The sequence below is a fragment of the Podarcis erhardii genome (assembly GCF_964252035.2).
Source record: "Podarcis erhardii genome assembly, chromosome: 18".
NCBI classification, from domain to species: domain Eukaryota; kingdom Metazoa; phylum Chordata; class Lepidosauria; order Squamata; family Lacertidae; genus Podarcis; species Podarcis erhardii.
Window position 1 is genome coordinate 6,402,629 of NC_138516.1, and position 22,842 is coordinate 6,425,470.

A 22,842-nucleotide genomic window follows, 5' to 3' on the forward strand; every position below is an offset into this window, starting at 1 on the left:
GAGGAAGAGACAAAATTCGTGGAGGAAAAGGCTATCTGTGGCTAGTAACCTGGGGTGACCATCAAACCCAAGTAACACTTCTGAGCACCAGCCGCTGCAAACCACAGGGGGGTTGAATGCTCTAGTGCTCAAGTCCTCTTTCTGGGACTTCTTATGGGCCATTGTGAGAGCAGGCCACTAAATGGGCCACTTACGTCCTTACTGGACAACTTATCCCAATTTTATTCTCGTAACCCTGCGAGATAGGCTCTTACGCTGTAACTCCCCGCCCTCCCTGCTTCTTCCGGTACACCCATCTTCTGAATGACATTTTCAGGCAACATTTCCCCTCTGCTTCTGTGTCCCGTCTCTTTTTGGCTGGTTGGAGCCATTTTAGGGGAAAACAAAAACAGAAACGTGGGCGGGGGGAATCACGGATTAGAAATGTTACCATAGGAATCAATGGAAATCGTGGAAACACTTGCCTGGCAAATGATTTCTAAGGAATGCACTGTGTTCAGGAAGCGAGACCTGTGTGTTTTTGTGTGTACAGTGGTACCTCGGGTTACAGACACTTCAGGTTACAAACTCCGTTAAGTAGGAAGTGGTTGCTCCAGGTTAAGAACTTTGCCCCAGGATAAGAACGGAAATCGCGCACCAGCGGGAGGCCCCATTAGCGAAAGCATGCTTCAAGTTAAGAACCGTTTCAGGTTAAGAACGGACCTCTGGAACGAATTAAGTTCTTAACCCGAGGTACCACTGTATATATAATCTGCTGTAGTTCTTATAAGAGCATAGTGAGAGCACACTATAGCTGTGCTGGTTGGGTTCTGAAGGGCACCAGGTTAACAAAAACGGAACTAGAACTTCGATTTTACTACCTAAACATATATAGAGCAAGAATTAGTAACGACTTGAGACACCAACAAAGCCAGCGCGTGGCTTCAACCACCCGAGTAAAGCCCTGACCGTTTCAACAGGAGCAGAATTTGACCAGGCTGCGTGCCCTTTAGGTTCAACCACTACCACTTCCTTCGAAAGTTAGTTCTGAACTGAAGGAATGGGTTTCCCAAATCTAAAACCTGATGGTGCAGTCAGTCTGAAACGGGCCCCAAAATCCCATTTTTCCTTCTCCAAGGGTGCATTAGCTAAAAACCATTAACTTGAACTCTTGAGCAAATGTATAACAGGAACACAGCTGTATAAACAAAGCTCTCTCCTTTATCAGTCCGTGACGCCTAATGAATGGCCTTGCCAGTTCCAAAGTGGAGCAGGCACGACACATCTGGGTCTTATCTTACATCCTGACCACACTGACGCACAGACCTTGTCAGCCCCCCGGGAACAGCGCCAGGAGTGCTTTTAGAGTTGGTGACCTTCTTACCCCAAGATAAGGATTACAGGAACAGGAACACCCTTTTATGGTCAAGAGTACAGGAACATCTGTGATGTCAACTTACGTGTCTGGATTCCTGGGAAGGGGGGAGAGGGTGCCTGGAGGTTATATATACTGCATGGAATCTCTCATTTCTTTGGACTTGCTGTGGACTGACCACGCAAGTGCCTTCTGCTATCCGGAGAGCAGAATAAACTCTTTCTCTGAACCAAAACCTCGGTGTCATTTGACTTCCTTCCTCCCGTCCGGGAGCAACGCTCACCCAACCAATCGGTAAAGTCCAATAAGGCTACAGCACTGCTTACCACACCCCTTCCTATGTTCTGCTTTCAAGAATTCTGCACCAAGGTTACTCTCTCCCAACACTCAGCAACAGAACTCTTCTTCAACCTGTATAAATTATGTAAATTAAACCATTTCTCTTACCTTCCCTATTTTGTTCTTTCCCCCCGCAAGCAGTAAGGAGCCACAGCAGGAACTGAGCCATCCAGACACTCTGGAGGTGGTATTCAGTAATTCCTCTCACAGATGAAATTTGCTATTACTTGCTTCGAAGCTTGTTTTAACAACAAAGGGTTGTCTCCAATGCCCGTCCTACTTTTAGCAGACCCGCCAAAATTAATGGGCACAGCTCAGTTAGGTTCATTAACTTCAATGGGTCTGCTCTAGCATTGGAAAAGACCCCAAACCCAAAAGGTGAGATATTTTGAAAGCATGATTCTGCAGCCAATTCAGCCGTTCTCTCTCCTGTGTTCTACAACTGCCAGTCAAAACACTCCTCTTTCTTATCAGACAGGAACATCTTTATTTCATGGTTTCCAAAAACAAAACGATGCTTCAGACAGTATTTCGGCAGTTTCATCCTCTAATTTGGATTCCGCCTGGATAAAGCAGTTTGGAATTAAGTCTGCTTCAGTTGTTTAAAAAATAGGAATAATCTGAAACTCACACAAAGACACCCACACCCTACTGTGCTCCAAAAAGCCAAGACTCTCTTCCACTAACCTAAGGAGAGAGAAAAAGAGACGCACGGAGGAACACAGAATTCGGAAGTCCCATGAGAAGGTGTGGCCAAAACAGCCAACCGGCACTCACAGAGAGCCCTGTTGCATTTTGGAATTTGCCAAATCAGTAGCAGGAGTGGCGAACGAGTGGAAAACCAACAGGACAGTGACATGTGAAGAAATGGCATCTTTGCACCTGTGTGTGCAGGTTTTTGAGCCACGTTGTCACCTGCAGCCTTGGAGGGGGGGCAGGAAGAAAATCTGTGCTTTCTCAAACTGGCCTGCAAGGCACTGCTAAACGGAAGCCTCTATGATGCATTTGTCAAAGGGCAGGGGAGAGGAGACAGGATGGATGATAGATGAGAGAGAGAGAGAGAGGGAGAGGGAGGGGGGGCTGACCTGCCTCTTCAGAGCTTCTCCATACTTTGTCGCTCAACTGCTGCCCAAGGTAGTTGCTGGCACTAAGAGCTCGTTGCAGAATTGACTGTGCTGCTTCAGACACCACTCTGAATGCTTCCCTTTGCCTAGTAAGCTTGCTAGCCATCTCCTGCCTACTCCCCTGCGGGGTGTGTTTTCTACCTGCGGAGAGGTTTTTTGCTTTTGGTTTTTTTTTAAGACATAAAAAGACCAACATATTCATCCGCCCAATAACACAGCATTTGAAAAACGAAATGAAAATGCAAAACTGCTCAGCTAGTTTTGCACACACCAATGTCCTGCCTCTCCTCCTGATAGGGTTGAGACCACTCTTGTATTAAGCAGAATGAGATGGTAGGATTATTTCACGGGAACACTTAGGGGGCAGTCGGACACAACCCACAAGGAGTTTTGGGTAGGCCAAGGCTGAAAGGCCAACAGCCCAGCGTTCTAGCCAGGCATTCTGGTATCTTTGAAGCAGTGCACGAGAGAATTATACCATGCAGAAACTGAACCATATCAGCACAGTAAGACTTCTTGAAAGGCCTCTCTATCGCAGCTGGAGAGGGTGGCGAACCAGCAACTATTGTAAGCAGCAGCGTCCCAGGGAGGAGGGGGAGGCACAACGGTGACAAAAAAAAGAGAGAGCTGGGAAAACTCACTTAACACAACTCAGAATGGAGACAAAATCAGAGCTAGATGCCCTGCCAGGGCAACATAAGGAGAGAAGCCCAGCAGGATTTTACAACAGAGGAGAAAAACCTTTGGCCCTCCTAGATGTTGCTCAACTACAAATCCCATCAGCCCCAACGGCCAACATTGATGGAATCTGTACTTCTGCAACATCTGGAGCAGCGAGTGATCACCACGCCTTGTTTGAAATGAAAAGCAGTCCAGACCCTGCAGAAACAGAATTCGACAGGCGGCACCCTTGAAATCTGAAGCCACGGACCACCATAACCCTGGGGTGATTTAAGCACAATCTCTCCCCCCCCCCCAATCTCTCTCCCTTTCCCACCACCGAGAGAGAAACTCTAAATAAAGAAGTTTGACAAGGATGAATGGGATTTTCTTTTCATTAAAAAACAACCCTTTATATATTCATTTCACGTCTGTTGAAATCACAAGAGTAAAAGGGGTGGGGTGGGTGGGGAGAGACTGGACAGAGAGTGGGGGAAATCAAAAACAGGGAACCAATACAAACATACATCGGTTGTGGGGCTGCCCCAGAAGTTCATAATCCTCCAAGGAGCAATAAGAGGACTGGGAAATGGGAGGGAGAGGGAGAGGAAGAGAAGAGGGCTCAGGGAGGAAGGGATATGACTTAGGAACAAGCTTCCCCAACCAGGTGCCCTCCAGGCACTGCTGGACTCCCAACTCCCATGAGCCCCCAGCTAGCACAGCCAACGGCCACGGGAGATGAGAGCAGAGGTCTAGGAAACAAAACGAAACGGAACCCGCACTCTGGGGGGCACCGAGTCAGGGAAGACCGACCTAGAACGTCATCTACTGTGTGGCTTGGAAAAGCATCTCTGAAAGACAGGGCAAGGCAGAGACCTCGCCTCCCCGGGGGCTGCAAGCGTCACAACCCGTCCGGCACTGCTTCTTCGCAGGGGCCTCCCCCCCTCGGTTTCAGCTCCCATCGTCTTCCTCCACGGAGTCCGACTCCATGTGGATCTCCCGTTCTGCTCCTGCCCGCTCCGTCGCAGAATAGTCTTGCGTTCTGCAGTAGCACAGAGAGGAAGGGGTTGGGAGACAAGGAGGGACGAGAACCATCTTCTACCACCCTGAGGCAGGAAAATCAAGGTTTGGGGGGCAGGGGGACCCCTTGAGGCGGCTCCGGGGCCTGAGTTAGGTGGGCTAGGAGCCTGACTCTGGATAATGCAGCCTCCTCTGATCCCAGTAAGGGTCTTTCCCCACCCCTTCGAAAAATAACCTCATTCCGACTTCTGCCCAAGTTTGTCCAATTCTAAATTCCAAAACTGGGTTATATGGACTGCAGGGATTTTCTTTTAACACTCCCCACCCTGGGAAATTCCCCTGACTGCAACACTTTTCAGTGGCAGCCTCTGGGGTGTGGCGGCACGGCACCTCCTAAGCAGCACAACCAAACCCACAAGAAAGGCGAGAAAGAAGCCCTACTCGTTGTGGGTGTCTTCGGGGGAAGCCCCTCCCTTGACGTCCCCGGAGGTCCAATCTTCATCTCCGTCCTTGTTCTCTGTCGCACCTTCTCCTTTCTGGGCTCCTGACTCCCCATTCACAGGAGCTGGGAGGTCTGGGGAAGAAAAGAGACGTCAACCCCCAGGGGCGAGAGAACAGGAAGGGGCAATCCGTTGTCAGGAGTGTGGGCCAGCAATAAAAAAAACATGACATCAGTGAAGTCAACTCTTAATTCAAACAAACCAAAGCAGCGCAGACTGAGTGATCACAGCAACTCATAGGTCTTGCCCCAATGAGGCAGTTGTGAGGACTTCCCGCCGCTTTCTAAGGCTCCTCCTTACACTTCAAAACGACCTTTACAGATTAGAGAACTGGGCCAAAACAAACAAGATGAATTTTAACAGGGAGAAATGTAAAGTATTGCACTTGGGCAAAAAAATGAGAGGCACAAATACAAGATGGGTGACACCTGGCTTGAGAGCAGTACATGTGAAAAGGATCTAGGAGTCAATGCAATTCTGGGCTGCATCAATAGGAGTATAGCATCTAGATCAAGGGAAGTAATAGTGCCACTGTATTCTGCTCTGGTCAGACCTCACCTGGAGTACTGTGTCCAGTTCTGGGCACCACAGTTCAAGAAGGACACTGACAAACTGGAACGGGTCCAGAGGAGGGCAACCAAAATGGTCAAAGGCCTGGAAACGATGCCTTATGAGGAACGGCTAAGGGAGCTGGGCATGTTTAGCCTGGAGAAGAGGAGGTTAAGGGGTGATATGATAGCCATGTTCAAATATATAGAGGAGGGAGAAAGGTTGTTTTCTGCTGCTCCAGAGAAGCGGACACGGAGCAATGGTTCCAAACTACAAGAAAGAAGATTCCACCTAAACATTAGGAAGAACTTCCTGACAGTAAGAGCTGTTCGACAGTGGAATTTGCTGCCAAGGAGTGTGGTGGAGTCTCCTTCTTTGGAGGTCTTTAAGCAGAGGCTTGACAACCATATGTCAGGAGTGCTCTGATGGTGTTTCCTGCTTGGCAGGGGGTTGGACTCGATGGCCCTTGTGGTCTCTTCCAACTCTATGATTCCTCCCCAAGGTCTTTCCCAAGCAGTTGCAAATCGCGCCTGCGCACAACCAACCTCTGCTCTGCTTTTTTTTTAGTTTTGCTGTGTGTTCTAGGAGACCAGTGTCACGTGAGTAGCCGGGGGTGCAGCTGCACCCCCTAATCAAATAAATATAGAAATACCTGATTAACAGACCAGACACATTGCAGGTAAATTGGTTCTCCCCCATCTAACATCCTACTCCCCCTAACAGAAAACTTGGCTATGCCCATACCAGAGGGGAGGGGAGTTGGTCACAGCTGGAGGGGGAGACTCTCTGGATTCTTCAGCGGCCAGACTCCTCTCTGCCTCTTAGCCCCAAGTCTGAACTGCTCTCTGCCACAGCCTCTTCGTGCTCAGTAAACCCTGATGCCTCTTCCATTTCTGGCACCTCCTCCTCTCATTCTTCTCCCTCTTCTCTCTCTGATCACTCATCAACATCACCATCCCACAAAAAGGTAAAGGACCGCTGGATAGTTAAGTCCAGTCAAAGGCAACTAAGGGGTTGCAGCGCTCATCTCGCTATCAGGCCGAGGGAGCCGGCGTTTGTCCACAGACAGCTTTCCGGGTCATGTGGCTGGCAGGACTAAACCGCTCTGGCGCAACGGGACACCGTGACGGAAGCCAGAGTGCACAGATACGCCGTTTACCTTCCCGCAGCGATACCTATTTATTTACATGCACTGCTGTGCTTTTGAACTGCTAGGTTGGCAGGAGCTGGGACAGAGCAATGGGAGCTCACTCAGTCGCGGGGATTTGAACCGCCGACCTTCCGATCGGCAAGTCCAAGAGGTTCAGTGGTTTAGACCACAATGCCACCCGCATCCCTATCATCATCCCACAACCAGTCCCCTGGCTTTGAGCCTTCTTCCCATGGGGTTTCCCTTGGGGGTTCCCCAGCTGGTGCCTCCCACCACTCCCTCTGCATCCAGCCAGTCCCTGACATCTGGCCTCGGACATAAGATCTCCAGGTTGATGGACTATATGGAATTGACGGAAAGGACTGGCAGAATCCGAAACCAGGGAGAGGAGTTGATGGAAGAAGATTGGAAAATTTAAAGTTTATATATAGAAATATCGCAAAATTAATGAGTGATAGAAAAATGGTGGATTGATATTTTATGGATTTAGCAGAAATGTTATAAGGAGTTAAGTATCTATAAGTATTTTAGTTTTAATGTTAAAATAAGGTTAAAAAAATATGTTATTTATAATATGATAGAGAATACAGAAAGATGGAAAGGATTTGCTGAAATAACTAGTAGAAGTGGAATACAAAAAGGGAGGTGAGAGGAGGTCGAGGAAACAAGGGAATGAAAGAAAGAGTATCGAAAAGGGGGGATGTATTTTTTTTTCTTTTAAATTGTTTTTGTTTTGTTTTATTTAGGGTTAGGGTTAGGGAGAGGGTTTTGTTTAGTTTAGTTTAATGTGTTTAGTTTAATGGGTTTAGGTTGTGTTTTGTATTGTTCATATATTGTATTGTATTGTCTTTTTTTCTCTTCTGTCTTCTTTCCTTTTAAAAGTAATAAATATTATTTTTTTTAAAAAAAGTCCCTGACATCTGTTATAAAAAGATTAAGCTCCTCCCAGTTCCTCCACCACTTCCCACTTGGGTTACCTGGCTGTGAAGGATTGAGGAAGGCTGATTGAAGAGAGTGGGATCAATCTCCGAGTCCCTTCCCTGCCTGTCCCTCCCCTCCCCTCCCTCCCAACCAACCACAATCCCACTCAGAGAGGGTCTCTCTTGCCACCAGCCTCTTACCAGCACAAAAAGGGAGGTGAGAGGAGGTCGAGGAAACAAGGGAATGAAAGAAAGAGTATCGAAAAGGGGGGATGTATTTTTTTTTCTTTTAAATTGTTTTTGTTTTGTTTTATTTAGGGTTAGGTTTAGGGAGTGGGTTTTGTTTAGTTTAGTTTAATGTGCTTAGTTTAATGGGTTTAGGTTGTGTTTTGTATTGTTTATATATTGTATTGTATTGTCTTTTTTTTCTCTTCTGTCTTCTTTCCTTTTAAAAGTAATAAATATTATTTTTTTTAAAAAAAGTCCCTGACATCTGTTATAAAAAGATTAAGCTCCTCCCAGTTCCTCCACCCCTTCCCACTTGGGTTACCTGGCTGTGAAGGATTGAGGAAGGCTGATTGAAGAGAGTGGGATCAATCTCCGAGTCCCTTCCCTGCCTGTCCCTCCCCTCCCCTCCCTCCCAACCAACCAACCCCAATCCCACTCAGAGAGGGTCTCTCTTGCCACCAGCCTCTTACCAGCACTCATCTCTTCCTCGCCTGTCTCATGCTGCGTTTCTCCTTCAGGCAGCTTCTCCTTGCCTTTGTCCCCCTCCCCTTTGTCCTTCTCCTTCTCCGAATCAGTCCTGTTGACTTTCTGGTTCGCCCCGACCTTTGGCCCCAGGACGCGGGACTTCAGGCATGTGTAGACCTCGGCTGCCTTCTCCATCACTTCTTTGTTGGCCTTGTAACGCCGAATCTTATTACAAACAAACACGGCGTTTTAGACGCTTTCAAATTAGGCACGGTAGTGTAGATATAAAATGTAGAAGGCAGTGGTACCTATTTATCTACTTGCACTGGTGTGCTTTCGAACTGCTAGGTTGGCAGGAGCTGGGACAGAGCAACGGGAGCTCACTCCGTCGCACAGATTCGAACCGCCAACCTTCCGATTGGTAAGCCCAAGAGGCTCAGTGGTTTAGACCACAGCACCATCTGCGTCCTCACGGCTGTGCACAAGTAGTGGGGCCTCCCCAATCCCACCCACCCCACCCTCTTACCTTTTTCAGAGTGGCCACGACGTTTGTGTGTTTTTGGAGGATCTGAGAGGTGACCTGAAGGCTGCCCAGTTCTTCCAACGCACTGAGACACCTCTTGACGTCCTAGAGAAACAGGATTTTGGGCACAGTGACCATTTGGCCCACCGGAGCTTACACAAAAACTGCTTACACAGAATAACTATAATAACGACAAGAACAACAATAATTGTTCCAAAAGGACTGGGGCAAATTTATACTCTATATGAAAGAAAATTGAAAACAGTTGAATACGTTTGTAGGTTTAAGTTGAAATGTTTGGTAATGGGAAATTAAGGAGCCGATTTACTTATAAATAGGTGATTGTTAAAAGATAGATTTAAGGTAAAAAAGTGAACTTAGGAATGTGGAGAAATTGGTAATGAGATACAGAAATCTGTTAGAGGGAAAGAAGGATGTTGACGCTTTATTTAAGCAATGTCTTAAGTTATTTTTTGATACTGAAATGTAATAAAATATGGAAAACTTAATAAAAATTATATTTAAAAAAAAGAACAACAATAATTGTGATGATTAGCCGCCCATCTAACTGGGTTGTTCCAGCTGCTCTTGACAGCTCCCGACAAAATATTTGAAACACCATAAAACATCAAACATTAAAAACTTCCCCATACAGGACTGACTTCAGATGTCTTCTAAAAGTTGTATAGTTACTCATCTCCTTGACATTTGTTGGGAGGACGTTCCACAGGGTGGGTGCCACTACCGAGAAGGCCCCCTTGCCTGGTTCCCTGTAACTTCAACTTCTCACAGTGAGGGAACCACTAGAAGGTCCTTGGTGCTGGACCCCTAGCGATGGGGATGGAGATGGTCCTTCAGTTATACACTGTTTATACCGTTAGAAGCATCACCTGGGAATGTCCTGTTCCCCGGCCTGTGTCAACTCAAGAGTGCAGGTGGAAAAGGAGGAGGGTTGTATGTCTGGATATTCCACTGCAGTTCATTGGATTGGAGATGGGGAAAACAGTGGAACAAGAGACCCGTCTCCTCGGCTTCAGGACTGGGGGGACCTGCGGCCCTCCACTTGTGGGTGCACCTATTACTGCCATCAGCCCCAATCTAACTGTCAGGAATGGCAGGGGTTGGAATCCTGCACCATTTGGACGGCAGAAGGACCCCCACACCTGCCTCAGGTGGGCATCACAGAAGAGTTTTCCAGCAGCAGAAACGGCAAGCAAATCCTAAAGGCAGGCAGGGACTTGTAAGGAGAGCTTTCCGGGGGGAAACAGGCTCAAAGGAGAGAGGGGTTCCAGCTTACCGGATTGTCGACTTTCAGAGCAAACTTGATCTCGCTGTGCAACTTCTGGAGTTTCTCCTCGATCGTGGGTTCTGCAGACAGCACAAAGGTTTTTTGAAAGCCGGGAAAAACAAGTCACTTCCCCGCCTACCAACCCCATCACCAAAGCAAACTCATGTTCCAGTCACATATCCCTTTTCTCTCTTTCTCCAGCCCATTTTTCGTTTTTGTTTTTTTACCTTTCTTCTTCTCCACCCTCCTTTCAGGAAGCACCTCTGACTTTTTCCGGCCTCGTTCTGCTTTCAAAGCTCTAGAGGCAGAAGAAAAAGAAGGTAAGAAGCAGAACTGGTGCTAAGAAGGCGGCTGTGTCTACTCCATGCCTAGGGGGAAACCTGCAAACGGGCAACCCAACGCTCCCTAAAATGTCAAGGTCTGCAGCTAGTTGGTTTGATTACTGCAACGTGCCGTATGTGGGGCTGCCCCTGAAGGTGGTCCAGAAACTGGAGCTAACAAAGAACTGGCCGCAAGACTCTAAACTGGGACTGCTTGCTGGGTACATTCCTTGCCAGTAATAAAAGGACTTCACTGGTCACCAAACTGTTTCCAAGCTCGATTCAAGACCCAAGATCTGAAGGATATGGACGGGCCCATAAATGGGCAAGGGAAAGTTGCATTGACAAATTCAGTTCTCAATGTGTTTGGAGGAAACTCCTACCAAAGGGAACGTACGTTTAATGCTTGGCACTAGTTTTCTCTCCCAGCTCACTACAGCAGCTCTCCCTAGGTATGTTGTGGGCTGCCCTGAGATTTACGGATGAAGGGTGGAGAATGAAGAATGAAGAAGAATGAAGAAGAGAAAAGTTGCCCCAAGCAGTTTAATCAAACTACATTAAACCTCCCTCCTCAAAGCATGTTGGGAACTGACTCAGGTATACTAGGCTGAGGTATACGGCTTCAGCCCAGTAGACCTGTAGGAGCGTCTCCACCCCCATTGTTCAGCCCAGACAACTGAGGTCCAGCTCTGATGGCCTTCTGGTTGTTCCCTCCCTGCAAGAAGTGAGGTTACAGGGAACCAGGCAGAGGGCCTTCTCGGTGGTGGCACCCTCCCTGTGGAACGCCCTCCCATCAGATGCCAGGGAAATAAGCAGCTATCTGACTTTTAGGAGACATCTGAAGGCAGCCCTGTTTAGGGAAGTTTTTAATGTCTGATGTTCTATCATGTTTTTAATATTCTGTTGGGAGCCGCCCAGAGTGGCTGGGGAAATCCAGGCAGATGGGCGGGGTATAAATAATAAATTTATGATTATTATGATTATTATATAACCTGTTCCGGGTCTTCTCTTCTCCTTGGCCCCTCTTCTCCTTTTGACTCTGTTTCCTCGAGATCTCGGAAGACTGCTGCTTCTTCAGGGGCTTTTTCACCTGGAGGGGGGAAGAAAACGAGAATGTCACAAGATAGGCTATCACATCCCAGTGAAAAACCTCCCAGGCTTCCCCTGCTCTTTGATCTTTGCAGGGCTATGGTAAAATAGCTCCTTTCCTATGTACAAGATCAGGACTGCAATGCCTCAAAGGACCACCACTCCCTCTATGAACTAACCCAGACACTTCCGTCGTCATCTGAGGCCCAGCCAGGGAAGGCAAGAGAACGGGCCTTTTCAGTGGTCTCACTGCAGGGACGCGGGTGGCGCTGTGGGTTAAACCAAAGAGCCTAGGACCTGCCGATCAGAAGGTCAGTGGTTCGAATCCCCATGACGGGGTGAGCTCCCATTGCTCGGTCCCTGCTCCTGCCAACCTAGCAGTTCGAAAGCACATCAAAGTGCAAGTAGATAAATAGGTACCACTCCGGTGGGAAGGTAAACGGCGTTTCTGTGCGCTACTCTGGTTCGCCAGAAGCAGCTTAGTCATGCTGGCCACATGACCCGGAAGCTGTACACCGGCTCCCTCGGCCAGTAAAGCGAGATGAGAGCCGCAACCCCAGAGTCAGTCACGACTGGACCTAATGGTCAGGGGTCCCTTTACCTTATTCTTATTCTTAGATGAAGTTCAGCCTGGCCCCTTTCCCAGGGTGCTCCCATCCCTGCCTTGCCAGCTCACCTCTTTCTCCGCTTCAGAGTCGGAAGACGATGGGGCCTTGGGCCGCCCCTTCTTGCTCTTCTTGGGGACCTCGTTGTCCACACTGCTGTCGCTGTCTGAGTGCTCCACCTCCCCCTTCTCGGCCTTCTCCTTTTTCCGCTCCTTCTCTTCCCGCTCCTGCTCCCGGAGGCGGCGCAGCTCCTCCTCCTGCTCGCGCTTCCGCTTCTCCTCCAGCTCCCGGCGGCGCTCCTCGTCGCGGCGCTTCCACTCACTGATGCGGTCCACGTCGCTGTCACTGTCGCTGGGAGGGGAAGCAGGCAAGGAAAGAGACAATAAATGACTGTGGGCGAATCGGGGTGCGAGCTCCCGGGTACTCCCGAGCGCCAGACTTGTTAAAAAGATTGAGCGGTGCCTTGATGTGGTGACCATGGCAAGCCACATCATTGAATGTCCTGCATAAATGCTACCAGACTAGTCTGTCCTTTATTTCAGTTGCCTCCACTGCTTGGTCCCTAGCTCAGAGAGGGCTGAGAGGTAAGAGGTGAACTTGTTCAGACAGAGAGAGTGGAAAGATATACATTTGTGGCTGCATATATGTGAGTGTGTGTTTTCTTCCTCTAATCTGGATTCCGCCTGGATAAAGCAGTTTGGAATTAAGACTGCTTTAGTTGTTAAAATAACAGTAATACAGTGGTACCTCAGGTTACGTATGCTTCAGGTTACAGACTCTGCTAACCCAGAAATAGTACCTCGGGTTAAGAATTTTGCTTCAGGATGAGAACAGAAATCGTGCTCCGGCGGCGCAGCGGCAGCAGGAGGCCCCATTAGCTAAAGTGGTGCTTCAGGTTAAGAACAGTTTCAGGTTAAGAACGGACCTCCAGAACGAATTAAGTACTTAACCCGAGGCACCACTGTTATCTGAAACTCACACAGACACCCACACCCGACTGTGCTCCAAAAAGCCAAGACTCTCTTCCACTAACCTAAGGAGCAAGAAAAAGAGACACACAGAGGAACACAGAATTCGTAAGTCCCATGAGAAGGCGTGACCCAAGCTTCCTCAACCACGACCCTTGTTTTGAGACTACAGTTCCCAGCATCCCTGACCACTAGTCCCGCTAGCTAGGGATCATGGGAGCTGTAGGCAAAAAAAAAACATCCGGAGGGCTGAGGTTAAGGAAGCCTGGCGTGGCCAAAACAGCCAACCGGCACTCACAGAGTGCCCCGTTGCATTTTGGAATTTGCCAAATCAGTAGCAGGAGTGGCGAGCGAGTGGAAAATCAACAAAACAGTGACATGTGAAGAAATGGCATCTTTGCACCTGTGTGTGAAGGCTTTTGAGCCACGCTGTCACCCGCAGCCTGGGGGGGGGGGGGCAGGAAGAAAAATCTGTGCTTTCTCAAACTGGCCTGCAAGGCACTGCTAAACGGAAGCCTCTATGATGCATTTGTCAAAGGGCAGGGGAGAGGAGACAGGATGGATGAGAGAATAATAATAATAATAATAATAATAATAATAATAATAATAATAATAATTTATTTGTACCCCGCCCATCTGGCTGGGTCTCCCCAGCCACTCTGGGCAGCTTCCAACAAAGATTAAAAATACATTAAAATGTCACACATTAAAAACTTCCATGAGCCTTCAGATGTCTTCTGAATGTCAGGTAGTTGTTTATCTCTTTGACATCTGGTGGCAGGGCGTTCCACAGGGCGGGCACCACTACCAAGAAGGCCCTCTGCCTGGTTCCCTGTAACTTTGCTTCTCGCAGTGAGGGAACTGCCAGAAGGCCCATGGAGCTAGACCTCAGTGTCCAGGCAGAACGCTGGGGGTGGAGATGCTCCTTCAGGTATCCTGGGCCGAGGCCGTTGAGGGCTTTAAAGGTCAACACCAACATTTTGAATTGTGGTCGTAAATGCACAGGCAGGAAAGTCAGGCAGGCAGGCAAGAACACTTCCTGACCTGCCTCTCCAGCTCTTCTCCATACTTTGTGAGAGGAAGAGGTGCACTTGTGCAGAGAGAGAGTGGAAATATATAACGTACATTTGTGACTGCATATACCTGAGTGTTTGTGTGTGTAAAAGAGAGGGGGAAAGAGGAATGTTCTCTGTTGTTATCAGACAGCAATAGCACTTAGTGTGTGTGACTAATCACTGTGTGATCACCAGAGTCAGGACCAGCAGGACATAGGGGATTTCCTGACAAGCACAACGTTATCGGGAGGGTCTCCCAAATTCTGTGCTATGCCATCGCACCCCCAACAGCCACTTTACAATTGATGCCCATGGCACCTTCTCTACACTCGAGACGTGCCTGCTGGTCCGGGGAGGTTAGCGGACCCCTGCTCTAGGATCCCGCATTAAGCAGCGATGGCCGCGGTGCTCACGACAGCCCCACCTTCGCTCACCTGTCGCTGCTGGAGCTGCTAGGAAGCCTCTCTGCCTTTGGTTTCCTCCCGCGAGGCTTCGGGGGTGGCTTTTCCGCTGCTGCCGGGGGGAGAGGAAGGAGTCGAGAATTAGCTATAGCCATCTCCTAGCCACCCAGTTCCTCAAGTGAAGCAACCCGCCCGCATCCCATGGAAAAAGCTGCAGTCTTTTCCTGTGACTCGGGGAAGGGCATGAGTGACACAGGAACTCGGCTGCGGTGGAGGGGGAGAAGGGAAGCAGGGCCGCTCCTTTCCTCGAACCCCTTCCATTTGGACTGGGCATTGCAGGTGCCCGAGTTTGCATCAGTGGCGCTGTGGGTTAAACCACAGAGCCTAGGACTTGCTGGTCAGAAGGTCGGCAGTTCAAATCCCCATGACGGAGTGAGCTCCCGTTGCTCGGTCCCTGCTCCTGCCAAGCTAGCAGTTCAAAAGCACGTCAAAGTGCAAGTAGATAAATAGGTACCGCTCCGGCGGGAAGGTAAACGGCGTTTCTGTGTGCTGCTCTGGTTCGCCAGAAGCGGCTTAGTCATGCTAGCCACATGACCCGGAAGCTGTCTGCGGACAAACGCAGGCTCCCTCGACCAATAAAGCGAGATGAGCGCCGCAACGCCCGAGTCGGTCACGACTGGACCTAACAGTCAGGGGTCCCTTTACCCTACTCTTCCCTTTGCATCGTGCATATAGACCATTAAACTTGAGACCATTAAGCTATCTTATTGATGTAAAAATGCTTCCAATGTGCGAGGGAACCAGCGAATAGGAAGAGTCCTGCTAGATCAGTCCAGTCTAGCAAGCCCTCAGCTTACACAGGGGTTACATTCTGGGGGCCGCGCCTAAAGCCAAAATTGTGTATAGTCAAAACACATTGGGTGCAATGTTCCCAAGCCTTTTTCCTCGGGCGCCTGGCCTCTTTCCACCCTCTTTTTAATTATTTAATTTTTTTGCCAAGTGCATAAAACTGGATGTGCGCAAGTTGTGGGCTTACTGTTCCCTGTTTCTAGTGCCTCCAGGAATCCCGCAAACAGGGAGAGAAGCAGTCATCCCGCATCAAATGGCACTCAGGTGTCTACCGACGCACACACCTGCTTACAGAAGCATTCTCTTGATCCCTTGAGAAGGATCTCCTGCTTTTAGCCTTGTATTATTCTTACCATACTGTTCTATGGTGCATTTGGGATTTCGTACTTTGCAAACAGCTTAGAAGACAGTCTAGGCATTAGGCAGTATGTACAGTGGTGCCCCGCAAGATGAATGCCTCGCAAGACGAAAAACTCGCTAGACGAAAGGGTTTTCCGTTTTTCGAGGTGCTTCGCAAGACGAATTTCCCTATGGGCTTGCTTCGCAAGACGAAAACGTCTTGCGGGTTTGCTTCCTTTTTCTTAAAGCCGTTAATACCCGGGGAATCCGCGCTCCGCAAGACAAAAAAATCGCAAGACGAAGCAACTCGCGGAACGAATTAATTTCGTCTTGCGAGGCACCACTGTAAATCGATAAACAGCAGCAGCAGTCGTAGTGCTGGTATAGTAATGATAATAGGTTATTTACTTCTGAGTTTTCCATCTGTTTTTTATGCACCAGAAGGTATGTAATCTCCTCCTCTTTCCCTCACAAGGACAAATGTGCCCAATGAACCCATGGCATGCTACAACAGACCCAGGGGGCAATTATTCATTGCGCTTGTCCTCCCCAGATCTGCTTCAGAGGGTTGGGAGAGCCCACAGAACAGATGGGGGGGGAGTTTTGTCATGCAAGAAGCAATCTTTGTCAGGAAAGGAACAGGTTGTTTGGCAATACAATGGAAGGAATACAAGAAACGACCAATTGACGCGCCAATTGACACACGACCACACCCAACATGGAAGTGACTTTAGAAATGGCAAAAACAGCCCAGAAACGGCAAAAAAAGGCACGAAAGCAGTGCCCGGCAATCCCACAAGACTTTGCAAGTGCAACCCTAAGAGCCTTTGCAACAGATCATTGAAGAGTTGGGAGTTTGAGCAAGGCGGTTTGGAGGGGGTGGTTGTGGCAGAGCTTGGCCAGCCTGGTAAGCGCTGCTGGTTTTTTTAAGGGGGTTTCCAGAGGTTCAGAGGGCGTTTGCAGGCGTTTCCAACGGTGTTTCCAAATACATGCCATTTCACCGGCGAGCCGTAACCCCCACGTAAATGGGGAATTGCCTGTACAGCATAGCATTAAAGGCAAATGTTTCACCGGCAGCACAAGGCTTTCCGCTTGCACAATGGAACGTTCACCCGCCCCCCACAAGTCTGCCCGGAAGACTTGACTGACAGCACATATGGAGGAGAGGGCAAGAAATCCTGTTGCACAAGCAGAAAGCCTTGTGCGTAAGTGGGACTAGCATGGGCCGCAACCTAACATCCCACAGTTCTCTCTTGCTCAGCAGGGATGTGGAGGTGGGAAGCATGAGAAGTCAGAGAGCAGCTGCTGGCACTGCTGGGAGCTGGTCCAAAACAGCTGGACGTAGCAGCCTGCAAGAGCCAGGTTTAACCCTAACACGGGGGGGGGGGGGTTTGCTGAAGAAGTACCTATTTCATGCCAAGACAGCCAAAGAAGATTTTTGAAGGCATCAACTCACCCTTTGGACAAAAACACACAACACACACCCATAAACGGGCCGAGCTACGGGAAGAAAACCAGGTCGCCTACCCGGCTTCCGTCCCCGGGAGGGCTTCTTGACGGACTCGTCCGAGTTGGAGTCGGAATCAGACTTGGGTGTGGGAGCCTTGGCATTCTCTCTGTCGTCGTCGTCCTCTTCCTCCTCTTCCTCTGAATCAGCCTTGGCATCCGAGTCAGAGCCTGATTCGATTTTCTGCCAAGACACAACACGATGCAAGGAGACCCCTACCTGGCCAGAGCATGTGTGTGCCTCCCTGGCCAATGATCGATCAGGGCACAAAAGGAACAGGGTCAACTTGCCCACCACTCGGCAGCTGTGTTCCAAAATCTCCTGCATCCTAGTTCGACGGACCGCTAACCACTACACCACAGTGGCTTCCTAGGGTCCTTCTGGGTCATTCCATGCCACGTGATCCAATGACTTTCACCTTACCATTTTATATTGGTTTCAGTTTCCTAAAAGTAGTATAAGAGAAGTTCCCAAATCTCAGTTTTTAATTTTTTTATCTCACCCTGTTGTTGAGTTATGAGGGTTTGAAATTTCAAAAAACAAAACAAAACAAAAACCAACACCCAAAAAGCCTGACAATTTTGGTCTTGCTAGACTACACAAAAACCTTAAAAGCTCAGGCCAGAATTGAGATACAGTCAAACCTCAGTTGTCGAATGTAATCCGTTCCGGAAGAGAGAGATAAAACTTTATTCATGTTAGCCAACAGCCATAGCAACAATAAAACATTGCAGTACACACAAAAAAGGAAATTTGATATAAAAGCACAATTTAAAGTCCTGAATCAGCCGTCAGTTAGTGGCCCTTATTCTGATTGCCCCTGCTATGAACCTAGGAACCTTTGCTGTTATCTATTTTGATCTGATAGAAGAAAGGACATTGTGAATCCGTTCTGGAAGCCCATTTGGCTTCCGAAACGTTCGACAACTGAGGCGCAGCTTCCGACTGGATGAAGGAGCTTCCTGCACTAAGGCAGAAGCTGTGTCCGATATTCGGCTTCCGAAAAACTTTCAAAAACTGGAACATTTACTTCCGGGGTTTTCGGCGTTTGGGAGCCGAGGTTTGACTGCATTTCAAAACTAAAAATACCAATCTCTTCAAAACTTCATGGGCTTGAATACAGTATGTCACATGATGGACTTTAAATTTTAAATGTAAGTTTTACAAATTTTAAAAGCGATTTTTAAAAATGGAATATGATTTTAAAATCCCCCCAACAGGATTATTTCATATGTCTAAGAGCTCCCTGCCAAATTTCATCTTGGAATCTCAATGAGATCACATTTTTTTAAAAAAAATATTTTGCACACCCACGCCTGCCTTACTGGGTTCTATTTAGGATAAATGGGTCTTCTTGGGAGTGAAATGTAACAGAATAAGCAATACTTCAAACCATAGCATCTGTTACTTCAGGCATTTCTTTAAAAAGCTGTTCGATTAAAAGGTTATCTGAAAAGCTGGTCTTTCTTTTACAAACAGGCTCCTAAGGCCTTTTTTTTTAAGGCCTTTATATTTAAAGGGCCCTTTACCTTTTTCTTCCAGCCGCCTGCAGCCGCCCTTCGTGGAGCCCTTGGCGGAGGCTTCTTCTCTGGAGTGAAGTCCTGCAAAGGGAAACACAGAAATTTAGATTTGAGGCCAACCCCCCCTGACCTGTCACAGGGGAAGAGGGAAATATTCTAGTTTTTTTAAAGCAGTCTACACGGGGACCTTTTAAGCAGGAAAGCCACCTGATTTCGGGCGCGAAACTAGGATTCACAGACTGATCAGAACCATTATCCCTACTTGACGGGCATAGAAAATGGGCACAGCTGGGCCTAAAGGCCACGTTCCTCTATGCAGAGCTCAGGTGCCTACAAGGTAAGCACACTGCCAATCGCAACAGCAGTAGCTGGAGTAACACCAGCCTAATTCACAAATTCCCTGCTTTGCAGGGCTGCTTTGCAGAGGGGCTGGACGGGATGACGTCCAGGGTCCCTTCCAACTGCAAAATTCTGGCGCAGGAGAGTTCGGATGCAGGATCGTGCCTCCTGCACCCTCCCCAACCATCCCCCGAAACAGCAGCCACCTTAATACAATAATAATTAATTAATAATTAATTAATTATTGTACCTCGCCCATCTGACTGGGTTGCCCTAGCCACTCTAGGAGCCATGGCAATAGGTAAAAGGTAAAGGTAAAGGACGCCTGGACGGTTAAGTCCAGTCAAAGGAGACTATGGGGTTGCGGCGCTCATCTCACTTTCAGGCCGAGGGAGCCAGCGTTTGTCCGCAGACAGCTTTCTGGGTCATGTGGCCAGCAGGACTGAACTGCTTCTGGTGCACGGAGGACCGTAACAAGTGCCAGAGTGAACGAAAATGACGTTTACCTTCCCGCCGCAGTGGTACCTATTTATTTACTTGCACTGGCATGCTTTTGAACTGCTAGGTCGGCAGGAGCTGGGACAGAGCAACGGGAGCTCACCCCATTGCAGGGATTTGAACCACTGACCTTCTTATCAGGAGGCCCAAGTGCAGGCGTCAGCAACCTAACACCCATGGGCCACAAGCGGCCCACAGGGGTCGTTTAACTGGCCCACGAGCCACCCGCTTGGTGAGTCTCCGCCCACTGCGTTAAACTGGCACAACACGGCACGGGGACTCACTTCTGCGCAGATACCGGAAATCGCGGAGGCGCACGCTCACGCACAATTCAGCCCACAGAGGGATCTCCGCTAGAGTGAACCGGCTGAGGTGAGGTAAACCTTGCCGACCCCTGCCCAAGAGGCTCAGGGATTTAGACCACAGCGCCGCCCGCCATCCATTCATAAGAATACAAAGTCTTACTATCCTCTATTTTTTACTTAACACAATGCCTATACCAGTTGTTTGTAATAAAACCTCTGAGCTGTTTACAATGTACCATATTTCCCCATGTATAAGACACCTCTTGTTTTTGGGGACTCCAAATCAAGAAAATGGAGGGAGATTGTATCTGTGTGTAAGACGATCCCCAATTTCAAACATATTTTAGAAAGGAAAAAAAAACCTAGTCTTATACACGGAAAAATACGGTATTTAAATTATAGGAGGTGCCATCTAAAAGATTGATTTTTTTGCTTATAGCTACCCAATACCCTCATTACGTTCTTTCTAATTAGTTCATGCCCCAGAAATCAAATCTCTGTCTCATCAGAAGACAGCATTCAACACTATAGCCCCTTCATTTCAGAAGAAACCCTCCAGCTAGAAAGGCACACGCCAATATTGTACGGATTTCTGCGTGCTGGGGGAGGAGGGGAGAGTTTTTATATCAGCAGGCATGTCCGGAATGTTAATTTTAATGTGACCACTTTTTAAAATCCACTGTTTTATGTTGCACATTATTCTGTATTTTATTTCGCTGCGCATCACTTAAGAAATCGCAGGCCACCTAAGCTCACTGTCTACACTGACTGGCAGAAGCTCTCCAAGCTTTCTATAAATCTGTTAAATAGTAACAATCAATGAGCATCTCTCACAACCAGGGACTGGGCTCTACAAAAGGTAAATAAACCGGCCCCAAGTTGTCCAGGGTTTCATATGCCAATAACAGGATCCGCCAGACTCCCCCCATCAAAACCACACTTGCCACCTAGCCCTCCAGCCCAGATCAGTTGAAACTCACCTGGTCGCTGTACTTCTCAGACTCAGAGGAGCTTTCGGAGTTTCCTCCTCCTCCGACGGCGATGGAGTGGCCTGGTCGAGGTCACTGGATGATTTCCGCGGCCGTTTCGCCGCTGGCATCTGAAACAGGGGAGAGCGCAAAGGACGGGGATGACTTGCTAGGCAAAACAGGGGAAAGCCTTCTCTTTGTAGGGGGGAAAAAGTATCAGCTCTAGGCAGCGAGACTGGAAAAACATGAGGAGCCCTGCCAGTGGTCCATCTGTTCTCACAGTGGCCAACCAGATTCACTAACCCAGGGTTCACCAAACTTGGGTCTCCAGCTGTTTTTGGACCACAGTTCCCATCATCCCTGACAACTGGTTCTGCTAGCTGGGGATGATGGGAGTTGTAGTCCAAAAGCAGCTGGAGACCCAACTTTGGGAAACCTCCAATGCAACAGTACACAACAGCCCTCTCTCCTCCAGTAGCAGGCACTCATATGGCAACAACATTAAACTTAAAAAAGCTTCTCTGTACATGGCTGCCCTTCAGACTGCTTCTGACAGTTCGAAAGCAGACCCTCTCTTCTTTGGGGCAAACAGCTGCTGTGAACTTCTTTTCCAGGGCTGGAATACTCTTATGGCAGCCATGTTGCAGACTGCCCCCCATCAAAAATACCCTCCGCATTACAGCACCTATAAATGTCACACTGCTATGTAACAAGAATGTTACAGAACTAGAGAATATGAAGGAATGTCTCCACATGAATCGTTCAGCCCGGACACTGAGGTCCAGCTCCGAGGGCCTACTGGCGGTTCCCTCCCTGCGAGAAGTGTGGTTGCAGGGAACCAGGCAGAGGGCCTTCTCAGTGGTGGCGCCCTGTGGAACGCCCTCCCATCAGATGCCAGGGAAATAAACAACTACCTGACTTTTAGAAGACATCTGAAGGCAGCCCTGTTTAGTGAAGTTTTTAATGACTGATGTTTTAATGTATTTTTAATATTTTGTTGGATGCCACCCAGTGTGGCTTGGGAAACCCAACCAGATGGGCAGGGTATAAAAGTATTATTATTATTATTATTATTATTATTATTATTACTAAGATAGAACAATGAAAATAATCCAAGGAACTGGAGCAACCCTCCTATTGCAAATGACACAAAAGTGGAAAGGGTAGAAGACAGAATTGGGATTCAAGATGACCTTAATAGATTGAGGAACTAAGCCAAAACTAACCGAATGAATTTTGGTAGGTGAGGTTCTGCACTTAAAACTGGAAGAACCAGCTGTACAAACATGAGGGACACCTATAACGCTAACAGTACATGTGAAACAGATATAGGGGTTTTAGTGGACCACAGGCTTAACGTGAGTCAACAGTGTGGATGAAGCAGCAGATGAAAAAAAAACCCCAATTTTTCTATTCTCGGCTGCATCAAGAGAAGCATAGTGTCCAGCTCACGGGAAGTACAGTCGTACCTCGGAAGTCGAACGGAATCCGTTCCGGAAGTCCGTTCAACTTCCAAATGTTCGGAAACCAAGGCGCGGCTTCCTGCAGCCAATCGGAAGCCGCGCTGCACCTTCGGGTTCCAAAGAACTTTTGCAAACCAGAACACTCACTTCCAGGTTTGCAATGTTCGGGAGCCAAAACATTCGACTCACAAGGCGTTCAGGATCCAAGGGACGACTGTAATAGTATTCTGCCTTGGTCAAATCCCCACTTGGAGTCCTGGGAAATGGTTGTTGCCTCTTGGGCTCCCCAGAGGCATTTGTTCAGCCCAGGGGTTGCCAAGCTGGTCCCTACCACCCACTAGTGGGCGTTTCTGGACTCTAGGTGGGCAGTAGGGGGTTCTACGGCACAAGCTGAATCCTCCTTCCATCTAACACTGGTGGGCGGTAAGGAAATTTTACCATCAACAAAGATGCATTAGTGGGTGGAAGGTATAAAAAGGTTGACTACCCCTGGCTA

At 48.4% G+C, this 22,842-nt stretch overlaps 1 protein-coding gene across 1 annotated transcript in view; it reads right to left on the reverse strand.

Annotated features, from left to right (window-relative positions):
- Positions 1-2,156: 2,156 nt before the first annotated feature.
- HDGFL2 (HDGF like 2) overlaps positions 2,157-22,842 on the reverse strand; it is a 31,960-nt gene continuing 11,274 nt past the window's right edge. The window contains 13 exon segments of the mRNA XM_081846172.1: positions 2,157-4,519; positions 4,939-5,071; positions 8,315-8,534; positions 8,836-8,937; positions 10,130-10,200; positions 10,348-10,418; positions 11,433-11,530; positions 12,206-12,485; positions 14,592-14,670; positions 17,274-17,436; positions 18,783-18,854; positions 20,896-20,937; positions 20,940-21,014. Coding sequence (XP_081702298.1) covers positions 4,429-4,519; positions 4,939-5,071; positions 8,315-8,534; positions 8,836-8,937; positions 10,130-10,200; positions 10,348-10,418; positions 11,433-11,530; positions 12,206-12,485; positions 14,592-14,670; positions 17,274-17,436; positions 18,783-18,854; positions 20,896-20,937; positions 20,940-21,014 — 1,497 coding nt within the window. The 3' untranslated portion in view covers positions 2,157-4,428.